General features: G+C 36.8%; 1 protein-coding gene across 1 annotated transcript; it reads right to left on the reverse strand.

Annotated features, from left to right (window-relative positions):
• Positions 1-439: 439 nt before the first annotated feature.
• Positions 440-22,917, reverse strand: PDK1 (pyruvate dehydrogenase kinase, isozyme 1). The gene is made up of 11 exons (XM_004674535.2): positions 22,810-22,917; positions 21,048-21,189; positions 18,407-18,478; positions 15,853-16,037; positions 15,426-15,521; positions 14,323-14,400; positions 12,799-12,875; positions 10,928-11,026; positions 6,353-6,463; positions 3,042-3,155; positions 440-668 (listed from the first exon to the last, which is right to left on the reverse strand). Exons 1-11 carry the CDS (start codon positions 22,829-22,831, stop codon positions 528-530), a joined length of 1,137 nt encoding a protein of 378 aa, XP_004674592.1. The 5' UTR covers positions 22,832-22,917; the 3' UTR covers positions 440-527.
• Between the last annotated feature and the right edge of the window lie 7 nt (positions 22,918-22,924).

Consider the following 22,924-nt stretch of genomic DNA (forward strand, 5'->3'; position numbering starts at 1 on the left):
AAAGAATTTTAAAATGATAAATGACTTTCATAGCTAAGACAATGCATGCAGATGCCGAGAAGTAGCTCATTCTAAGCTGCCTGCTTGACCTATAGTTGTTAGTCACTTGTATACCTGAAGACCATCTTATTACAGCTGTCCCCAACTGAATAAAGGATCACAGAACTCCTCCATAAAACAGAAAGATGGGCTAACAAGCTAATCAGTATTATTAAGAAAATGTTTCTAGCAGACACAAAAGTATTAGAAAAAAAAGTAGCCTCCCCTAGAAACTCAAACACACCCATGCTTCTGAAGCCTACATAAAGAGGAAATCTCACTGAAACCATGGATATTTAAAAATATGTTCAAATAATTGTGAAAATATAAGTACAATTTCATCCTTCAGGAAGCCTAACAGGCATAAATGCTAGTCAAACAGTTAACTGTGAAAACAACACATGGGATATTTTGGTATAGTTCTGAACATTGTCCCTTCCAAATTTAATGCAAAAGCCACATTTGGTTTTTCCGGGTGTTGAGTGTATCTAGGCACTGCGGAATGTCGTCATGTCCTTTGGTTCTCTGCTAGGGACACACCAGTCGTCAGCCTCGTGGTTGGTGTTGTAATGCTTCCAGGCAGCTTTGTTGTACACTGGGAGTCTTTCTATGGATTCTGTTGACAGAGCCTAAAAGATAAAAACAGGACCTAAGTCTGGCATTTTTTTTTTCCTTTTTAAAGATTTATTTATTTATACATATAAGAATGGGGTACAGGTTAGAGGTGCAGGGGTGGTGAGAGGCTTCACCAGAGACAAAGTGGGTGGCAGAACAGGCAGATCGGCGAAGTACACGACTGAGAGGAGCAGCGGGCGGGTCATGCGAGGTCTGCTGAGCCATGTGGTCGCCTCCAGGTCCAATATCGAATTCGCACTGAAGCAGCTGCGCTAGCTTGCAATGCTGTGTCCTAACCTGCTGCTAACCAGGGAGAGCGAAGTCTGGCACTTTTTAGAAAAAAATCCATTACTTGAGAAAATATATAACTGCAAAAAGGTTAGTACAAATCAAACAATACTGAATTTACATTTTACTGATCACACCATCTACATACATTTTAATGCACACACGTATTTGAAATGTGCTAAACAGTCCTAAGGTACTGCTTGGTGTGCGTGTTAACTTTGTTGCTGCTTCTCCACTCAGCCTGGTAGTTGCAGAATTGAAACTTTAAACAGATGTAAATGACACTTATAAAACATGGCCCAGAACAAAAGTTGGTTCACTAAAAATATCAGCTAAATATAAATTCATAGAAATTAACCTATGTATCTTAATACTGTATTCAGATAATCATTTAATGAAATGTATTTTAGTTATTAGAATACTATTTTTTTCCAAGACAGTCATTATACTTTTAAAAATACATTGTAAAAACATTACTATCAATCAATTAAAAACTATTAGTATGTCTAAAAGCATCCTGGTTTTTTTTTATGAACAATTCATTGTCTGGGTTTAATTCTATTTCTCCTCCTGCCATTAAAATAACCAATTTTAGATATAGCATATATATTTATATGTATCATGCATATTTTCATTTTCCAAAATATTAGCTTAATTCATTGTCCTACTTCAGTTTCCTGTAAATCACTAGAAATTGAGATAAACTAAGTTCTTTGTTACCTACTTCAAGTTAGGGTATTTCAATATTTCAACCTAAAGTGATAGCCATTCCTCAAGATACAGAAATATGGAACTGGAAATGTCAGCCCAATAACACTAAGAAAGTGCTTTGATGCTGACTTTAATGATTCTTTACGACCACTTGTGTTCTATTTTTTCCAAAATGGAACTAAAAACCTTATACTTACATATTCTCTTAAACAAGCCAAAATTACCAGAACCCGACTTAAAAGGCAGAAACAGGCTGGATCAAAAATATTGTCTGGTGATAAAATAATGCCTCTGTATCACCCTCTTAAACTTCTTAACAATTTAAATGATTATAAATAAAAAAAGAAAAAACTGTTCTCTTGAAAGAATTCAACCTTTATAGATAAACTTCACTTTTTCTAATAGTCGAGCATTTTCTACAAAACAGGTGCCATCTAGTGGCAGAACAAGAAACTAAAGCCACTAAATAGGTATCAACAGCCCCACTATTCAACCAACCCAAGGGGTTCATAGAGGCCCAGAGCATTCCATTCCTGTAAAATACACTGACCCCTCCCTCCAGCGACACCTGCACCAGCCAGGCAAGTGGACTAAATGTGTCTGCCCCCACCAGTAAGCCTCTGCTTACCAAAGGCAGGTGTGCTTTGCAGCATTATTTTTTTATTTTTATTTTTTAAAGATTTATTTATTTATGCATACAGAACTGGGGTACAGGCCAGAGATGCAGAGACAGTGAGAGGATTCACCAGAGACAGAGTGGGGAGCAGAACAGGCAGATTGACAAAGAACACTGCTGAGGGGAGCAGTGAGGGAGACAGGAAAGGTCTGCTGTGCCATGTGGGTCACCTCCGGGCCAGGGATCGAACTCACTGAAGTGGCTGAGCTACAGCTAGCTTGCAGTGCTGCGCTTTAACCCGTTATGCCACCAGGGAGAGACTTTGCAGATTTAAACGAAAAATCCCAAAGGATAATGTGCTTGCTCATGTCTCTGCTTAAAAGAAACCAAAATGATGTATACAGTGTTTACAAGAAAGACAAGTGAAACTTCAATCTGCAGACCCAGATGCAAAGAAAAGGTGTTCGGGTCTATAGGTGGACCAATATCCATTCACCTGTTTATGTCAAAATTAAACTTGCAAAATATATGACCTTATATGGTTCCTGACTTTAGCCCAGCTTTTTTCTATTAAGAACCATAGTCCTGATCAAGGACTTTCCCCCTCCAAATCAAGGAAATCGTTTATAAAAATAGATGAAATCTTATGATGTAAAAAATCATAATGTTTTGATATCTTCATAGTATGAGGTAGAGTTAAATCTCATTGAGTTGAATACTGGCATCTTTTCTTATAATAAAAAGGTCTATTATTAAATCAAAAAGTTATTACCTTAATGTAGATAACAGCATCCGTCCCATAACCCTCTAAGGAATATAGCTTTAGGTCTCCTTGGAAGTATTGCGCGTAAAGCCGTGAGATGGGCAATCCATAACCAAAACCAGCCTGTTTGATGAAAAAAGTGATTTATATTTAGATAGCCACGTGCTGAAATAATTTTCTAGTAAAAGTAAGTGCCACTGAGTATCCTATGGCTGCAGAATCTGCATCTAAGAAACCTGTAATCCTTGCCTAAGAAACCTGTTAATTCTTGCATGTGAATATGATCATGCTGAAGCTTAGTTGCATTCTGTTACTAGATGACTGCCCTCTGGTCATTTCAGTCTCTCACTTTTCTTTGTTCTATAAAATGACTTGTGGGGTCTGGAAAAAAGCATGTTACTTTTCTTCAATGGCCTGCTCTAGAGGATCCCAGTACTGCCTTTAGGTACTACAAAAAATAGGTTCTCACTTTTAGGAGCAAGAGTAAAATATAGCCTTGTTACAGCAACAGATTTATCTCATGACTTCATGTCATAAATTCTAGCCTATTCGGAACCTGGAGAGATCCATAACAGTCTACTTTCTAAATTTCCACTGACAAGTCATTTCCCTGCTTGAAAATCTTCAAAGCACAACCCTCCACTGCCATCCATCACCTTAGAGATAAAAATCCAGACTTCTGAAAGACGCTTTCAAGAATGATAAGATCAGGTCTGGCCACCCACTCTCTAGTTCAGCAGAACCAAACCTCCTGCTTAGTTCCTCAAACATATCATTAGTATTTCTTACTTCTAGATCATTATTCATCTTGTTTCTAGTATCTGAATTCATCTTGCTTCTAGTAACTTCTTTACCTGGATAAAACCAACCATGTAAAAATGGCTTTTCATCACCAAGTCAGAAGAGTTTGATGACACTGTCCATAATACTTTAGTTAAGAGCTTATGTGGATTCAAGAAGCATCATGCTACTACCCAATCTAGGCTTCAATTTTACCTGCTTCCACCATTTTATTACTTGACTTTTCTAATCATTTTCTAACTCCTCCAAGTAAACTACCCATTCACCCTTTTCTCCCTGGCCTCAGAGGCTAACCTGAATCGATGTTAGTGTATTCTTGTGTCCTCTGTTTCCAATGGGTTTAGTCAATGGGGACCCCAGGAAGATTTCGGAGGGAATTCATTCCCCTGCTTCGTTTCCACTAAGACTGATTCTCATGAGAGTAAGCAAGCAATTTTTTTCCTTCTTTATAGGTCCTGCTAATTTCTCCTTTTCTTCATCCATTTGATCAGTCTGGTGACAGACTTACTGTTGTCCTGGATTCCCACACTATCCCTATCTTCATCTCTGTATTTCATCTTTTTGTAAATAAGTCTTCTGTGAATGATCTCTTCCTTTTGGGGATACTGACTGATGTATTAGTCAGTTCTAAAAATTGCCCCAAGAAAGCTGCATGAGCAGATGGTTCAGTATCCCATAATTTACCTAAACACAACCTCTTCCTCAACCACACCTGTGGCTGAAGGGCTCACCTATGGAATCCTCTATAAATACTTAACAGTGAAGAAAAACAGCAAGTTTCAGTCCAGTGGTGAGCCCACACAGTTTGCAGGCCCCAGACAAAAGCTGACTCCCCTTTTACTCTCCCCTCTCTCAAGAGCAGACCTGAAAGATGGGGTAGACGTAAATCCTACCACCGACACAGTGACAGGCAGACACAGGCAGTGGCAAACAAGCTGGCTGACTGGTTAGGGCGTTAGAAAGCATGCAACTGGGTAACTGATGAGGAGGAGGTCTGGAAGGGAGAAACAGAAGGGTCTGCAATGAGTGGGCTTCAAGTGTTAAGGTGTCTGCCCATGTAGATGCCTCTAGCAGGCATCCATGAGGCGGCGGCTCACAGTCTCAGTGGACACGATGACCACACTTGTGGCATTAGGCAGTCTTTCTCTTGTTGCCCCACTTTTTGCTTTCTGGGACACTTACAAGCTGCTCATGATATCAGCAAGGACAGTCTATCAGAGCTAAGTAACAATCTCAAACTCACTGAGCCTGTGTAAGTGTATAGAGAAGACCAGGTCATGTCAGGTCTCCTATTTTCTTAAAAATTCTTACAATTCTTGTATCCTAAACTACAAACACTTATATGGCATTTACTGTGTGTCAGGCACTATAAAAAGCATTTCTGCATATATTACTAATCTACACAATAATAGAATTTTTAAAGTTGGAGAAACTGTTATACTGAAAAGTCAATAATTTCCCCAAAGCTACAGTTTAGAGGTAGTGCACTCGGGTAAAGAACAAGTCCATTTGTACAGAGCCTGGACTAGTACCTATGTCACTACCCACAAAAGTCCTACAATATCTATTTTATAGAAAACAGCCTATTCATTCTTATCCCCTTACTTTAAGTGAATGCTTGTGATTATTATTTGGCCCAGTCTGTTCCTTGGCTATGGATCTCTACTTTGAGAACAGCATATCTGAACTTGAGAAGCACATGTGGGACAATCCTTTTTATCTGGTTAACAGTTATGGAACAAGTACTTTGTCACAGGTAAAGCTACTAGAATGAAGTCCTTTCAGAACTTCCTAGTAAGAGTCTAAAAACTGATCTATCATGTACTGTAACTCATTGTACTACAACATAAGTCTAGTGTACATCCCAGAGATGTTACAAAGTTTAGAAGGACAGAGTTCTTCCAGAATTACAGTGCAGAGGTTTGGCAAAGTGCTTTCTTGCAAGTTGGAAGGCAAGGATAGAGTCAATTCAAAAACTAATCTTATTCAACTTGAAAACAGAGAACAAAAATTAATTTTAAAAACTTCAAAAAATTGTAATTTAACTCATCTTATTGTTGAAGAAACTGATTAGAAATTGAGTCTTTTTTCTGTGTCTAGAATAGGTAAGTACTCAAGAAAAACAACCCATGCTTAGTTTATTAGTGTTGACAAAATACTAGTAAAACTGGAACTTCAGTTTTCATATTAGAAATGGTACATTTTGATAGGTCTGCCACATAGGAAATGCCATATAAGTGTTTGTAGTTTAGGATGCAAGAATTACAGGAAATAACACGATATATTGCTGTCATGTTAACTACTGACCATTGCTCTCAAGTGTGATGATGAGAACTCAAACAATACTCTGCCCTGTGATTTTTTTCAAGTAAAAAAATCGTAACTGTCTAAGGTTGTTTAAATTTGGAGGAAAGTGTTTTCCTTCAGTAGCTTCCATTAACTTAACTGATTTAGTTTGTAAGTGATTCATTTTTTTGGCAATTCACAAAATCACACTTCATCACTTCTTAATCACATACCAGGGGTGCCGCTCGGGACGTCTCAACGCGAGGTCGGGGTGCAGTGGAGTACATGTAGTTGAAGAGTCGGTCAATTTTTCTCAAAGGAACACCACCTCCTCGGTCACTCATCTACGATGAAAAAGGATCAGGCTGAATGACCAAGTCCTATAAATAGCCGGATACCAACATGCATTCATAGTGTTACTATTTAACTGTTGGTGGAGACTGCTGCTTTTCAAATGAATACCACATAATCCATGTTGTGAACATTTCCCTTATGAGTGGACCTAACACAGCCCCTCTATTGTGTGGAATTCTAATAAATAATAAACTCCATCATAATATACATTCAGTGCTGTGGCCTGGTATATTCGCTGAAGTTGTACTTCCAGTGCAGTATGGCATGAAGTAAAGCATAAATTAAACCTATCTTGGACACCAATGTATTTATTTGTCCCTTTCTGGTGGAGTTAGTTGGCAACCAGATTAAAAATACAACGTGTATGGAACTAGGGATACTGTGCTAAGTGAAAATACTTCAGTAGGAGAAAGACAAATACTGAACAATTCCACTCACATGCAGAATATAAAGAAATGAAAAAGATGAAACTAGACCAAAACAAAATGAAATTCTGGAGCTACCAGAGGGAGAATGATGTGGGGGAAAGAGGAGGACCAAAGTGGGGCTTAGTGGGCTATGATAGAGGATTATGGGTGCTTAGGTGGTGGGTGTGGTGTGGAAACATACATCTGCTGAGCTGTGAACCTATACTTTAAATCATATACAGTATTGTAAACTACTGTTACCTCAATAAAAAATTTTTATGCTGTTTTTCCTAATGTCATAAAAATATGCAGTTTTTCTAAGAATATTCACTGTATGTGAATAACTAAAACTACATTACAACCTAAATAAGAGACTCTTTAAGTAATGTATTCTAAAACAGAATGTAATTTAGTTATTAAATATTATGCAGTACTTCATGTATTGGCATGGAAGATGACCACAAAATATTGCTATGTAGTATAAAGCTATGAAGAGCATTTGGAATAGCTAATTGTATAAGAATTAATGGTATCTGTTTATGATGATTCATAATATCATTATCTATGGGATTATGAGCAATAACTTGGATTTCTAGTTTTTTAATTTCTTTTACTACTTATTGCTCTTATTAAGGAAAGAAACAGAAGGCCTCCCTGGTGGCACAGGGGTTAAGGTCTCAGCACTATCATGCTATCTACAGAGTTTAATCTCCAGCCAGGGAGGTGACTCACAGCAGACCTCTCCTGTCTCACCCGCTGCTCCCCTCAAAAGTGTATTTCAGTAGATCTGCCTGTTTTGCACCCCACTCTTTCTCTGGTAAATCCTCTCAACAATCATTCCCCCGTACCTGTGACCTACATTCCAGTTCATGTATGCATAAATAAATCTTTAAAAAAAGGAAAAGAAACAGTGTAATTTTCATTTTCAGGGAGGAAAAATCAGAACCACTTCATCATATTTAAGAGTTTTATCTAAAAACAAATGCACAGTAAAGGCTTCCAGGCAACTTTCCAACATATTTATACACACTTTCTATTGTTCTTACAACACTTAACTCAAATTTTAAGGTAAGTTGAAACAGTAATTTACTCATAGATTGTCTTCATTTGGTTTTCCTTCACAGTTAACATGGGCTTAATTTTTCTAATCATTGTCACAAAGTCTACATTGATGCAACTAGCTATCACATGAATGTAGCTGTCATATAAAAACAAGTTTGCCTTTAACATGTGCATATAGATCCAGAGATAAATTAGTATTCACTGATATATAATAAAAAGTCAACAGGCTGCATGACTTACAGTGACTTTTCATTTAGACTTTAAAAACTTTATACCACACATAGATATTTTAACTTTTAAAAGAAAAATTTGCTCAATATTATTTGAAGACTTGCCTCTGATATATCTATTGCAGAATGAAGGTATATAAGGGCTTTATTAAACCCTATACATAGCATCACACTTAAAATTGTTCTTGTCTATGAATTTAAAGTTTTGTTAAAAGATTTAATTTTAGTCCGATGACTAAAGAACCCTGGATACTCTCTGAAATTCATCAATTTGTTAATTATTCATCCTTTAATTCTCTGCTGCACATTTGCTGGTAACATGAGCAAGAAGTGTGGGTGTTCTGTAAGTATTAAGCAAGTAAACAACATATTAGAATACTGAGTTGAAAGGTTAGACCTGCTAAATATTTCCAGGTGTTCCTTAGCCTTTTGACCAGAAAGACTACAGCAACCCAGCAGGAGTTAAACAAGGAGTGAGTTCTAGCCACAGACTAAGATGAGTAAAGGAGAGTTGCTGAGCAAAAAGGGCAGAACCTGGAGAAGCTTCATCTTATTGGAGTTCGTGAAGGGAGACAAGCAAAGCCCTAGGATTACAGTTCAAAACTCATGAAGTTAACCTTCTTTGCTTTGCAACCCAACGCATAATAATTGGACATCAGCAATTATAATTGGACATCAGCCATAATAATTGGACATTCACTTTTGAGTGGTCAAAAGAATTTGAGTGTTCTAACAGATGATATTACAGAGGATCTCAGTTCCTTAGGAAAAGTGAAGGACAGAAGAATGCGAGGGACAGACATTGGACTGATGCATTTAAGATAAATGGTTCCCTGGTGAAACAAAATGCTGGAAGAAGACATGAAAATGAACAAAAACAAAAATTCTCGATTAGGATAAACCTAAGGGGGAAAAAATCTAGACTCTTGGGAACATAAGCCTATGTCAAAGAAAAGGACTGGGTCTTATGAAGACAAAAGGTGGTGCGGATTCACACCAAAAGGCCAGGTGAGGAAGAGAAGTTTGCGTTTATTTTTAAAGTGTTCTCTTTAGTGCATGAAATTACCACTGACCCAAGAGTTGTCATCCCTAACTTCCTGTTCCCCATAACACTGGACTCTCTGGGCTAATTTATGTGAAAGGAACTACTACTAACTTGATGACAGTTCCAAAGCCAGGAAATTTACTAACCCCAAACTCACCCAGAGCCCCTGAAGTCTTTTACCCAAGAATTTTCCACTGTCAAGTCTATAAAATCTGATTTTAATCCTCTGGGCTACGCATCCTGGAGTAGAACTGCCGGGTAACATAAACCTTTCCTGACATCCAGTAGCCAGAATTCTTAAGCAAAGAGAGTTTACCAACACTGAACAAATCTGTGCTGAATGCCTCAGAGCTTGGTGAACACTGACCCACACAGGGAAGGGAATCAAATTGGTGCATGAGAACATGTTATTTTAACAAAACCAAACAAAACATATGATACATGGAAAACAAATGGTAAGATTGCAAACAATTCTATATAACTGAAATTACATTAACCAAACAAAACATATGATACATGGAAAACAAATGGTAAGATTGCAAACAATTCTATATAACTGAAATTACATTAACTGTAAATGGCTTGATACTACTAAAAGATGGACACTGGCGGGACAAATAATATAACATGAACTATCCATATGCTGCATACAAGAGACATACTTTAGAATAAAAGACACAAACAGATTGAAATGCGAGTTTGGAAAAAGACACATCATAAAAATAAAAGCTAAAGAGAGCAGGCAATATTCACAACGTTGTGAATATACTAAATATTCACAACGTTGTGAATATACTAAATAATTACTGATATATATATATATATATATATATATATATATATATACTTAAAAAATCTGAAATGTACACTTTCAAGAAAAGGAATAATCAATCCCTTCAAAATTTCACAAGATGATTATTTTCAATCTAGAATTCCATGGATAAAATTAAATATAGAGAAAGTGGTAAGTGAGGATGGGTGGGAGAGGGCAGATAGAATGTTCTGAGATCACTAACTCCTCAGCTACTGTGACAAAAAACTAGTATTTGTTGTTTAAAATATTTTAATTTAGAAGCCAGCAATTAGTTTCTAAAAATATGGTGGTAAATTCAAGAACAACTCAGAGTAGTGTCCCACAAGTCAAAATTTGATTTGACATTTGATTGTATACGCTGCATTAGTTAACTGAATATAAAGTTTAAAATTATTATTCAGAGAGAAGAAACATCATACTCTAGTAAATGGGTTTATGAATAATATTTTGAAAAATTCCTGGCACTAGGATTAGAGGAGCTGATTTCAAGCCCTACGTCTCATGGGCTATCTACAATGTCTATTTTTGGAAAAAATTACCTGTGCTCCTGACTAATGAGCTACTATGAAAATCAAAGGAAACAAAAGTAGATTGAAAAGTATTATTTAAAACTGAAAAATGAAGCACTATCCAAATAATATGGCTCATATCCAAATATTTTAGATTTACTTATCAAAACAAATATTCATGATTAGTGCTGAATGGTCTTCAGATTGATTTTTAACTTGAATGATTTGGATGAAACAGACTCAAGAGATAAATCTATATATGATCTTCCAGATACATGAAGCAATATGCGTATCTATTAAATATAGATTTCTTTCCCATAGAATAAATTTTCTTCTAGAAATTATGTATATTCCTAGATAGCAACTTAAAAAGAAAAAAGTCTTTACCTTCACAGTCAAGTCCTCTTTACCTAGTGTAATGTGGACTTGAATAGGTGGGTAAGCACCTTTGTCAGCATGGTGCTCCATTGTCGCTCTCATTGCATTCTGAAACACATCAGGGTTACATGAAAAACACAACGGTAAAAAGGGAGAGAAACTAATTATAATTTTCAACACATGTACTATTTGAAGTTAAAAAAATTAATCCATACTAAAGAATCATAATTCTTATAACCACATTTAAAGAATTGCTTTTAAAAAATTATTGTCAGTTTTGGAGCACAGTGAGATATTCTGGTATAAAGATTCCAACTAAATTCTTCATATTTTTCAAACCAGATTTCTCAACACATTTAACTAATCTATATTAATGCAGAAAATTTTGCCCAAATATTTTCATAATTTTAGTCAATAATGAGCAATTTTTATTTTTGAGAACAGCTCAACCTCTATTTTTTAAATTTTAATATAATAGTTTATTTTTGCATAACTTTGTGCCTTTTTCCATCTCAATTCAGCCTCTTCTTTTAAGAAACATTGTGTTAAGAAATAAAGGTTTCAAGTACTAGTATTAACTACAGTGGTCTTATGATGAAGAAACAAATTCAATTTACCATTAGTTTCAAACTAAGAATATTCACATTGTAAAACTATTTTGATCAGTTTCTAAAGGCTACCGAGTACACAAGCTAATATGTCATAAACACTAAACCCTAATATTAGGGTTAGATGAGTTAAAAAGGCAAAAGATGGGGCTGCATTTGGAAACAGGGGTGTGAGGCCCAGGCACACCAATCAGCACTATTAAGTGTTTTCCTGAGAAGGAGATTTTATCATTTGTACCAAAGGTTATTTAAGATTAGGTTCCAGATGGAAGTCATTGTTATTGACTTTATGTAGAATCTGTTATATGATATGGTAATGTTTCTCTTATGAAGCATCATGAAGCACAAGATCTTTATGTCAAAGAAAAAAATAGTTTTAATGCTCTAAATGTCCATTACTTGTTGATTTAACTACTTAGATTAGGTAGTAGATTCAATCTTAGAACCTAATCTTTTGTTCCAATTCTTAGAACAAAAGAGCATTCTTGAACAAATGCAGTTTTTCTGTATTTTAGTATATTTTTGTTTCTCATTAGCAAGCTGAAAGCCACTTCTTTCTACTAGCTAGCAGCTGGCTGAAAATATAACTAAAACAGAGAGTTTTCAGGTTTGATTTAGAGCAGTTATTTTCAGTCACAAGGACATGTACCACTCCTCATCCCTCACTTTTCTTTCTACCAGCAAGTGCCATTGGTATGTCACTGGGGAAAAAACATACTAGCATAATTTTACTTAGTTTTCAAAATATGTTGCAATGAGTAAATATTACAGTGGAAGCTCTGTAAGTCACTATGAGTGGCTTTTTCAAAAAAACAACAACATGTAATAGTGGGACCCTGGGCCTAATTTAAGGATGGAAAGCTGATAATCACTTTTTGAATGTTCTGTTTTGTAAAGATAGAAATATAACTTTCCTGAGCAATCTACATGTGCTTCTGCTGCTCCAGTCAGTACATTATTCCCAATCTTCATAGTAAGCTGGAGAATACAGCCCTCATTTTCAGAAGAGGGAACTGAGTCTCGCAAAGATTGAGTACCTTCCATTAAGCCACCCACATATTAAGTGCCAGAACTGGAATTCAAATCCAGGCTTTTCTGACCCCAAAGCCTGAGCTGACCACTACAAGGAGGTGCCAGTCAGAACTGGCAAAAGGCTGGTCATGGAATGACATCTTTTAATGAAACTGAGGAAAACCCAGTAGAAAACTTTCAGTGCTGATTCCTAATCTCAGGAAAGAGCTGATAAAGTTTATGTAAGACTGTTTTACAAACCTTGAAAAGTTCAAACACCATGTGATAGAGATGGGATGGTACATAAACCACTTGTATTGGCTGTCCTGGTGATTTTGCTAAAGAGCAGAAGAGAAAAATATAAAAGTACAGAGAGAAGTGCTTAAAGCATTTCTGATAAACTGTGTAGTGATGAAAAGAAAACACTTAGTATGGAGAACAGTATAATTTGGGGGAAAACGTCCACAGCAGCTCTTCACTGTACTTGAGTTTAGCCCCATGCTCACATGGATTTATAACTGCCAGTGACCAGTGTATGTCCCGTTGTTGTTCCTGAGACGCTGCACAGCAATCTAACCACTCATCTTCCATTTTTCTCAATGACAGTGAATTTTTTTAAAGAACACTCAACCTTAAAGTTAGAATTTTACTTGCCAAGAAAAAAGTTAAGAGTCTACAAATTTCACAGTCCAATTCTGATGGACACACCTTTTAAAAAGCCATTTTAAAAAATGTTCCACATCACACTACGTAATGAAGAAAGAAGTCCTATTTGTGTTCAATTTCAGGCATCTGTTCTATTTCAGGCATAAATCTGAAATAAAAATTTAAGCTAGCATCAATTTACCAAGGGACACTAATTCCAAACTTAAATCTTACATAGTACATTTGGGGGTGGGGAACATAGTATGTAAAATATAACCTAATCCCATGAATCAAAAACAGGGCTCTCTGAATAAACTGCCCTTTGGGAGTAGCAATAGGACTCCTGGAAATTGCTCCTAGCAGTTCAATTTCCCAAACTATCACTTATACATTGTGATTTTTATTTACTGAACAGTATATGGACCAAAAAGTTAATATGACTTTAGAAAAACGCCCAGCAAATCTTTTTTCTTCCACTGCTTTCTCACTGTAAGGTTTAGAATGCAGCTTAGTAAAAAAGTACTTAATTTCACTCTTCTTAGTGTGTCATCTTAATTTTGAAAATAATTTTTCCTGTATTAAACTATTCTACCTCTGGGAAAAACAGACTTTAACAGTCTCCTAAGATACATACATTATCCTATCTATTGTCCCAAAGGCAATAGAGTGAAAAGAAAATCACCAGTGACAAACAAATTTGCCAATAGATGACCACCTTCTCTGTTACACTCCCCACTCTTTTACTTCCTCAAGAAAAAGGGTTTACAACTTAGGAAGTAGCATTCTTAAAAATGCAAACCATATTGCTGAAAGAGCATATAAAACTCAAATGTAATTTTCACAGAATCATTATTTTCTGTGACTAACCAGAAAACCAAAAAGGAACAAAGAATCAATGATATTAATAAAATTATAAATAAGGAAAATGGGGAAGGCAAAACCAAAATAAAATGTTTTTCAGAAAGAACACAACTAACTACACACACACTTTAACATGTCTCTCTGCTTTCCCTCAACTCTCTTTGCAATAGAGGCTCATAAGAAGTTCATTTATATATAAAAAAATCTAGATTCTCCTTATCATCTCTTCTTAGGTAACCATAAAACTAAATATTGAGGAAAAGAGAATATAAGGCTTACCATTTAGTTCTTCAAGTTCTAGTTCAGGAGAGTTAATATAATATAAATCACATAGACGCCTAGCATTCTCATAGCCATCTAGTGTGAATCAAAAGAAAAAAAAGCAGTAAATAGGTTTACCTTTTTTCATGGATTAAGATGATAACAGTACTGAACAAATCAATATTTTAAATTCTAGAGGAGAAAACTGACTTTGATAATTTTTAAATGTGATAGGACAAAGCCTACCAGCCATAAAGGAAATCTGACAGATATAATTACAAAGCAAAAATATTTGTATGGAAAAAAAGACACCATAAATGAAGTAAAAAGAAAACAGCAAGTTATAGAAAATACTTACAATGCACATGACCAAACTTTAGATTTGGAGAAAGTTTAGGAAAGAGACTCATTCACTTTTTGATACCTTTCTAGATGTATCAAAATTTAAAATGCATGTTAAATGTTTTTAATTCTAAACATCTTGCCTTTTAAAACACTAGAAAAAATCAACACTATCTAACAATATTCAATGTAGTATTTTTGGTAATAGAAACAAATTTTAAAAACCTAAATGTGCATCAATAGGAAGATAAATTAATACTTTCTGATACTTCCAGCCCAACCATTTAGAAACTGGGGTATAGCTACATGCACTCAGCATGACATAATGTCTGTAAACTTGTAGAAAAAATATGCACAGAATCCCTCATTTTCTAAAAATCAAAAAACAATGTAAAGCCAACAATTATGTATGTGTATGAAAATATATGTGGTATAAACAGGAAAAGATGTGAAAATGCAAACATAATTATTATGACTTATGGGTCCTAGTGAAGAGAATTAGAAAAGAGGGAGAGGAAACTTGAATTTTTTTTAAGTGAAACAGATACCTTCCAATATTACCAAATCTTGCTTTGCAAAGCATTATATCAAAAAAAAAAACCAAAAAAACAAAAACACTTCATTCTATACATAATGCACAGTTAACATTATAAGGTTATTTTCAAAGCCATGCATTCGACCTTACCACTATCTTATGTTCGGCTTTATTCATAACAAGAGGTAACACTAACAATTTTGATTTTTGGAGACTTTCTAAAAGGTTAGAATTAAATTTTTACCTTTAATAACTTCAACTACATTGCAGTTTGGATTTATGCTTCCAATGTGCTTTCGGTGAGATAGGCTGCCTTTGCCCTTTCCACCAAACAATAAGGCTACCAAGAAATAAAAAACAAAATCAAAATAACTAAAATATCTAATGGTCTTTTCCAGATCTTAATACTGTTTCAATAAATAGTACAGCAAAAATAAATATTTTCCTTAAACATACACATGGTATTTTGCATGATTTTAAATATAAGCATTCAATAAAAATACTTCCCTTTTATGGCAATCTCCATACTTTACATATACAAAAAAGTTTATACTTTATATATACAAAAAAGTGAAATTAAAAACATTCCTTAAAAGGAAGTTTTCTAAGCAAATTTAAAATATACCAAAACATTTTCCTTAGTTTTTTTTCTTTGACTTCTGGACACTTACAGTGTTGATTGAGTAACATTCTAATAGAAATGCGACTCATGTAGAAACGATCCAAAAAGTACTGAACATTCTGGCTAGTGACAGGATCTACCCCGAAGCTCTCCTTATATTCAATCACGCCCTGGGCCATTGTGGGAATAACATCATTATGTCGGTTCCTGATCCGTATTACAGTATCTGTAAAGCTAAACAAACCCATCTGTCAAAACAGTCAAATAGTTTGTTAAGTGAATTTAATACTAAAATCCAAGGTAATCAATTATTTTAGGCAAGAAGCCCTTAATTCACTAAAACACACATCAGTGTGAGCTTTTCTACACTTATTTAAATAGACTTCAGGTTACAAAATATGTCAAATCTATAGAGATATACAGATTTCCAAAATAAAGCTTTCGAAATTTGTTTTTTTGGCTGCCACCAAACAATCCAAAAATGTTACGGGCTTTTTTTAACCATTACCAACTGAGATCATATGAGCACTAATTACAAACATAGTATTTCCAGGCACATTCAGAAAAAGGGGTAACAGAGCACTTGCTTCTATGGAATATATTCTATATGGAATGAAGATGAATGAGTCCATAAAGCCTGTCTGGTTTAGAAAGGTTTCCTAGGGTTCCAAGAGAGAACCAATTAGAACAGAGAAGTAGAAATGAATTCTAATTTCATTCATCTCATGAGTTTTATAAAAATGGGACAGAAAAGGAGATATGCTTAGAAGAAAAACATTTAAATAATCTATAATTTATTTCTATCATTTAGAAGACATTATCATATAGTTAACTTATAGAAATGAGAAGAAAGTAGTCTTAATTATGAAGTAACAAAATCCATCTTGTAACATATGCACCAGAATTAACACTTCTGAGTGTTTTCCCATTCAAAGTCATCAGCTTGAGTACTATTAACTTATTCCAATGATACTTAAGCTCAAAACATTTTTGGAATTCGTAGTTTGTAATCTGCTTTGAAACTAAACTGCCAATCCAAAATACAAACAACACAACTCCTCAAAAGTAACAAGCAACTCATCATTCTAGTCACTCTTCACTCATTTATTTCAACTCTTGTTAAAACCAAAAACAGTTTTATCCTGTTTGACTGTTCAGCTTACAACTTAGTTTGGGCTCTTACCATTTTCAAAAAGTTCTATAGTATAATGTATACTTTCCAGTAAGACCAGTGGGTCCAAATTCTGGTCTGAGATCTGCTGGGTACGTGATCTTAACGCAACCTTAAGTTCTTTTACAAAGATAGCCTTCTCTCAATCAAATTGTTTTAAAGATTAAATGATATCATTTGCATAAAGTATGCTTCATACCTACACACAGAATAAATTCTTGATATTATTTTCAGAGCAAAATCATGTTTAAAATATGAAGTGCTGGGCCCTCCCTGGTGGCACAGCGAGTTGAAGCACAGCACTAAGAAGCTAAAGCCACTTCAGCACAAGTTCGATGCCTGCCCCGGAGGTGACCCACAGGGTGTGACAGACCTCTCCTGACCTGTCCACTGCTCCCCTCAGCAGTGTACTTTGTCAATTCTGCCTGTTCTGCTCTCCACTCTGTCTCTGGTGAATACTCTCACTGCCCCTGTACCTCTGGCCTGTATCCCAGTTCTATATGCATAACTAATCTAAAAAAATATATGAAATGCTGGCATTACTTTTAAAGATAGCAAGAAAGAATGTATAATAGACTCAGAACAAGAAAAGAGGTGGCATTTAAGTTTTGAAATAAGCAAGGAACTACTGCTGCAGGAACTACTCGAGTTTATTAATTCTCCAGTTATTACATTATTACTTAAACTTACAGAACACAAGATCATACACTAAAGACCCACAGACTTGTTTTTGTAGGCCTTCAGTGTTTTTTAAACTTTTTAGCTGCTAATCTTTCGAAATTGAAAGATTTTACATTAAAAAAATCTAAATTTGTACTTTTTCTTTAAAAAAAAAAAAGATTTATTTATGCACACACAATCTGAGGTGTAGGCCAGAGGTGTGGAGGGTGACAAGGTTCATCAGAGACAAAGTTGGGAGCAGAACAGGCAGATAGATCTACCGAAATACACTGCAGGGGGGAGCAGCAGGTGAGACAGAAGTCTGCTGTGCCATGTGGTTATCTCCCTGGTCAGGGATCAAACTTATGGCTCAGTGGCTGGCAAATGCTTGACAGCACTGTGTCTTTAACCCCTGCACCACCAGGGAGGTCGACTTGTAGTTTTTTTTTTTAACCCTGCCTACCTTTGAGCAGTGATCACCTGAAGCCAAAAGCAGTTCTTCTTTAGAAGCATGTACTCTCTAGGTGAATGGCCCCCACTAGTCTGCTATGGTTCAGGTAGCTCTGAGCCACACCTGGATTTCCATTCATCATTACATGAACTATCTTTTCTTAGAATAGGTGAGAGGAATGCAACATGTTTCTTATGCCCAGACTTACCTATATGGGGTGCTACAAACATAATGTTGCTGAGTACTGGGAAAATAAAGATTAACCAATTTTTGAAGGACATAAAAATTGTGTTCCAAACAGATCCAAAATAGTGTACTTACTCATAAATAGTTTTAGCAACCTCAGCACTTTTATCCTTAAAATCAAGCAGTTCCTGAAGGCTCTGGATATACCTAAAAAGCAAATCAATAGGGTAATTTCTTTATTTGCTGAAAGTTCAACATTGTGAGAATGTTCAAAAGACATTTTAAACATGTTTAATTTAGAAGAATGCTGTAAATTATGGTTAAAGTAGGATTTCTATAATCATTCCCATTCAAGCTAAGTGCCTGGCACAAAGTTGTAGAAGCATAGGTTAAATTTGGAATGGAACCTATTTTTAAGATTTTCTAATTCCTTATTTAAAACTTCTACTTTCTATTAAAGTTATTAAATTTCTTAAGTTTATCAATATACATTGCAGTATAAAAACTGATTGTCATGAGAACTGAATCTGCCACCAACAACTATGTACAAATGACTTTCAACTTCCATTAGGCTCAGGAAAATTTGGAGGGCAGCCTACCTGTATCTAAGAATCTAATTAAATGTCTGTGCTTTTAAAACTGTACTTTTAGAAGTTTATAACTAAAATCTATAATCTAAATATAATTCTTTCAAATGGAATTGAACAAAACACTAAGGCCATGAAAATGTAGATTTTTTTTTTTAAAGATTTATTTATTTATGCATATAGAACTGGGGAGCAGGCCAGAGGTTCTGGGGGGGGGAGAGAGGACTCACCAGAGACAGAGTGGGGAGTAGAACAGGCAGATCGACGAAGTACACTGCTGAGGGGAGCAGCGGGCGGGTCAGGAGAGGTCTGCCACGCCATGTGGTCACCTCCGGGGCAGGCAGGAATCGAACTCATGCGGAAGTGGCTTTAGCTTCTCAGTGCAGTGCTTTAACCCTCTGTGCCACCAGGGAGGGCTGAAAATGTAGATTTTTAACTTGTGTAACAATTCAAAGTGGCAAATGAGTTGTTATAAGAAAGAGCAAAATGATGAGGGTCATATGACTTTCTCAAGGTCATGCTGCCAAACACAGTGGCAGTGCAAGACAAGAACTACCAGTGACGTTTAATAAAGTGCTACCTCTCCTGGCTTGTCACATGTGATTTACAACCTCCCTTATTCAGCAGTCATCCAGGGGCAATGAAAGTGTTCAAAAAACTGTAAGTGTGCATGTTGGTTTGGAAAGCCGTTTCTGATGCTGGGTGTGCTGCTCCCCACTCTGTCTCTGCTGAATCCTCTCACCCAGCCCCTGCATCTCTAGCCTACACCCCGCTCTTGTACACATAAATAAAATCTCTTCTAAAAATAAAGCATTCTAAAGTCAAGTGATTCTGATAGCTACTATTTTGCTTTAACCATTAATTTTTCTTTTCATTGGCAAGAAAACGATGCTCTTTATTCTGGAGATATCTGAGTACCGACAAAGTGTTTGGCACATCCAGTTTCAAATGCAGGCTATTCTAAAAACACAAGAATAAGCTAAGTTTCTAAATAAATGCCTCTTTCTTAACTTATTTTTTTTATATATTTGAACTAGATAGGATATTACATAAGTAGAAACCATATATTCCTTTTGCTGTTGTTTTTTAAATTACCTTTTGATCAGCTTCTGCAACGTATGTATTACCTACAAAGGAAAGCTAATAATTGGGAAATGTCTTGCAGCTAAATGTTTCCCATTTAAGACTTAGCTGTGGCCAACTCTTTTGGCTGAAACATATAGTGCTGAAGAGAACAACTCAAACTAGTAACATTAACATGAAAAGCTGAATGTAGATGGCCACTAAGTATGCACACGCTTAATACCTCTCATCATTTTCTGGAAAAAGAGTACAAGTTTTTAATGATTCTAAGAACTTCTAAGTTATTTTGAAATGGTAGGATAAAGTCTTTAACTCTGTGACTTACAGATATTTCAGTAAACAAATTCAACTGACAGAATATAAATACACTTTTTTTTATTCTTTTTTTTTTTAAAGATTTATTTATTCATATAGAACTGGGCTATAAGCCAGAGATGCAGAGGGTGAGAGGATTCACCAGAGACAGAGTGGGGAGCAGAACAGGCAGATGGATGAAGTACACTGCTGAGGGGAGCAGCGGGCGGGTCAGGAGAGGTCTGCCCACGCCATGTGGGTCACCTCCGGGGCAGGTGGGAATCGAACTCAGGCGGAGGCGGAAGTGGCTTAAGCTTCTTAGTGCTATGCTTTAACCCGCTGTGCCACCAGGGAGGGCCCTAAATACACTTTTTAATAGATTTCATTATTCTAACCACAGCAAAAGTATCACAAGTAAATCTAGTTTTGAATCCTAGTTCCACTGTGAGTGGTATAACTTAAGGTAAAGAACATAACCTGAAGATGCTTCCATTTCCTCCTCTGTAAAATAGAGAATAACATGTACTAGCCAAGGGTTATTGAAAGCATTAAAGGTAAAGGTATATAAAGCCCTAATCATCGATAAAAAGATATTTTTATTATAACACAACATCCTTGCATAGTTAATACAAATCTTAAACTTTAGGTCTGTTTTTCTGTGCAATTCTGTTTTTTCCAAAACCAAGGAATGGTAGTGTCCAGACATACTCTTCAAAGGGAGGGGAAATACTACTACTATCTTCAGATTCCACTGAAGAGTAATCTTGAATAAAGTACACAAGCACAATGCAAACACAAGACAGGCATCTTACCAGCCTTGTACCAACTGAACTGATGGAGTTCTGAGAAGATTATCTGGAAGAAGACTTATTTCTTTCATTATATTTGCCAATCTAACAGGCAACTCTTGCCGCAGAAACATAAATGAGGTCTTTTCACAAGCATTCACCGATCCTGAAACCAAACACAACAGGAACAACAGTAAGTAGAAGCCAGAAAGCTGCAGAAGCCAACATGACAAGGTCACCATAATGACAGGCAAGGAGGAGGCAAGAGAAGAAGGAACCCAGTACTCTGGGTTGTGAGGTGGCCCAAATGACTTTCTAATTCCTGACATTCCAATTGCTCTGTAGAGCACTGAAGACATTTTCCAGGCTCCATTACTTGTATCTTTATTGTGATCTCCCATTTAGAACTAAGGCAACCTCAGCAAGTCTGAGCAAGGTGCATAATGCAATTAACAAGACCTGCAAAAGCCTATAACCTGTTGCTATCATTAAAAAAAATCTGTTTCCTAAGAAGGAATGACCTGTCTAAGAAACAAATTTTGACATGTTCATGGGCAAATTCATTTATTGTGTACAGGATTATTACACAAATTGTCATAAACAAAACCTAAATGAAGAGACAGGGTTTCAGGTAACAGAAAGCAACAAGTATCATTGCCTGCTAAGCAGCCATCTTCAAGTTTCTCCCCAATCCCATCGATTGTCAGATTCCTGGAAAGAAGCCTTCAGCTCTCTCTACTTCTGTATCAGGCTGCTCAGCAGAACAGCTGCAGACTGTCCTTTGGCAAGCAGTTCCGTTTAAGTTAAATTGAAAGTCCTGTTACTTCAGTAATGCATCAAACTCACTAACTGAACCTTACTGTTTTAGCAAGAGTCATTTTAAAGGAAAAACAAAGGGCTTTGGGCCAAAAGTAATTGCCAGTGTAAGTCACAATTTTAAGATAAAGGTTATGACGAGGCCGATATCTTTCAGCTCCAAAAGTGATCCCTTGGTGACTTTATAATACTCACAATGCAGATAACAATTTTTTTCTTCTCCAATTTTACTTTACTAGAGCTTTCCCTTCACCCTCAGCGCCCCACATGAACAAAGTTAAATGGCTAACTCTGCACTCTGCCGCTTCCTTTGTTGAGCAAACCAGAAAGCACCCATCTGAGGAAGAGGAAAAGTGGGCAGACTGTTGCTTCAATAGGGGTGAAATGTGGCAAATTTCACAGCGTCCAGTACTCATGCACTTCGCACGGGCTCAAGACCTGCTGACCAAGACGAGCTGTTGTGGAAACACCTTGGCAAAGAAAACATTTTATGAAAACATTGGGCCGATTATATGCGAAGCTTCCCTTATCATCACATCAATTTTACGCAATCATCAAGGGCAAACTGTGCATTTATCATCGCCCCACACGATGCCAACACGACTCCCGGAGGTGTCCACACACTCGCCACTCACGAGGCTCGGTGGCTCAGGCGTCTGGCCGCGAGCGCCGACCTGCACACGCGCGACGAAAGGCGACGGTCGTTCGGCCCGCGGCCCCGGCTTTGTTTTTCAACAATACCCAGGAAGAGGGCACAGGCTCCCACTTATTTACCCGGCGGCCCGCGCCAGCACCCGGGCACAGGGATCCATCCGTGGCCGAAGAAGGAAGCAGCCGCGGCGCCGGTGAGAAGTTGGGGAGGGGGGTGCGCTTCAAGCGAGAGGGGGCCAGCACGCACCCCGAGGGGGCCGCGGCCGCAGCTCCCCGCCCCGGGCGGCGCACAAAGGCCCGAGGCCCCCGCCGCACTCACCGAAGTCCAGGAATTGCTTCATGGAGAGCGGGGACGGCGAGAAGCGCGCGTAGAAGTCCACTTGGCCCGGAACGCCCCGTTCGGGCGCCGGGCCGGAGCCCGCGTCCAAGGTGAG

This window comes from Condylura cristata, unplaced genomic scaffold, assembly GCF_000260355.1.
Source record: "Condylura cristata isolate star-nosed mole 26May11 unplaced genomic scaffold, ConCri1.0 scaffold00002, whole genome shotgun sequence".
In the NCBI taxonomy this organism is placed as follows: Eukaryota; Metazoa; Chordata; class Mammalia; order Eulipotyphla; family Talpidae; genus Condylura; species Condylura cristata.

Bases quoted from the DNA above. Each gene is read 5' to 3' on its own strand.
- PDK1 (XM_004674535.2), bottom strand. From the start codon at position 22,831: ATGAAGCAATTCCTGGACTTCG. The intron at 18,479-21,047 runs GTAAGATGCCTG...TTTGCTTTTTAG, and splicing joins GTTCAGTTGGTACAAGGCTG to GTATATCCAGAGCCTTCAGG. The intron at 6,464-10,927 runs GTAAAGACTTTT...TTTTCATCGTAG, and splicing joins AAGAGGACTTGACTGTGAAG to ATGAGTGACCGAGGAGGTGG.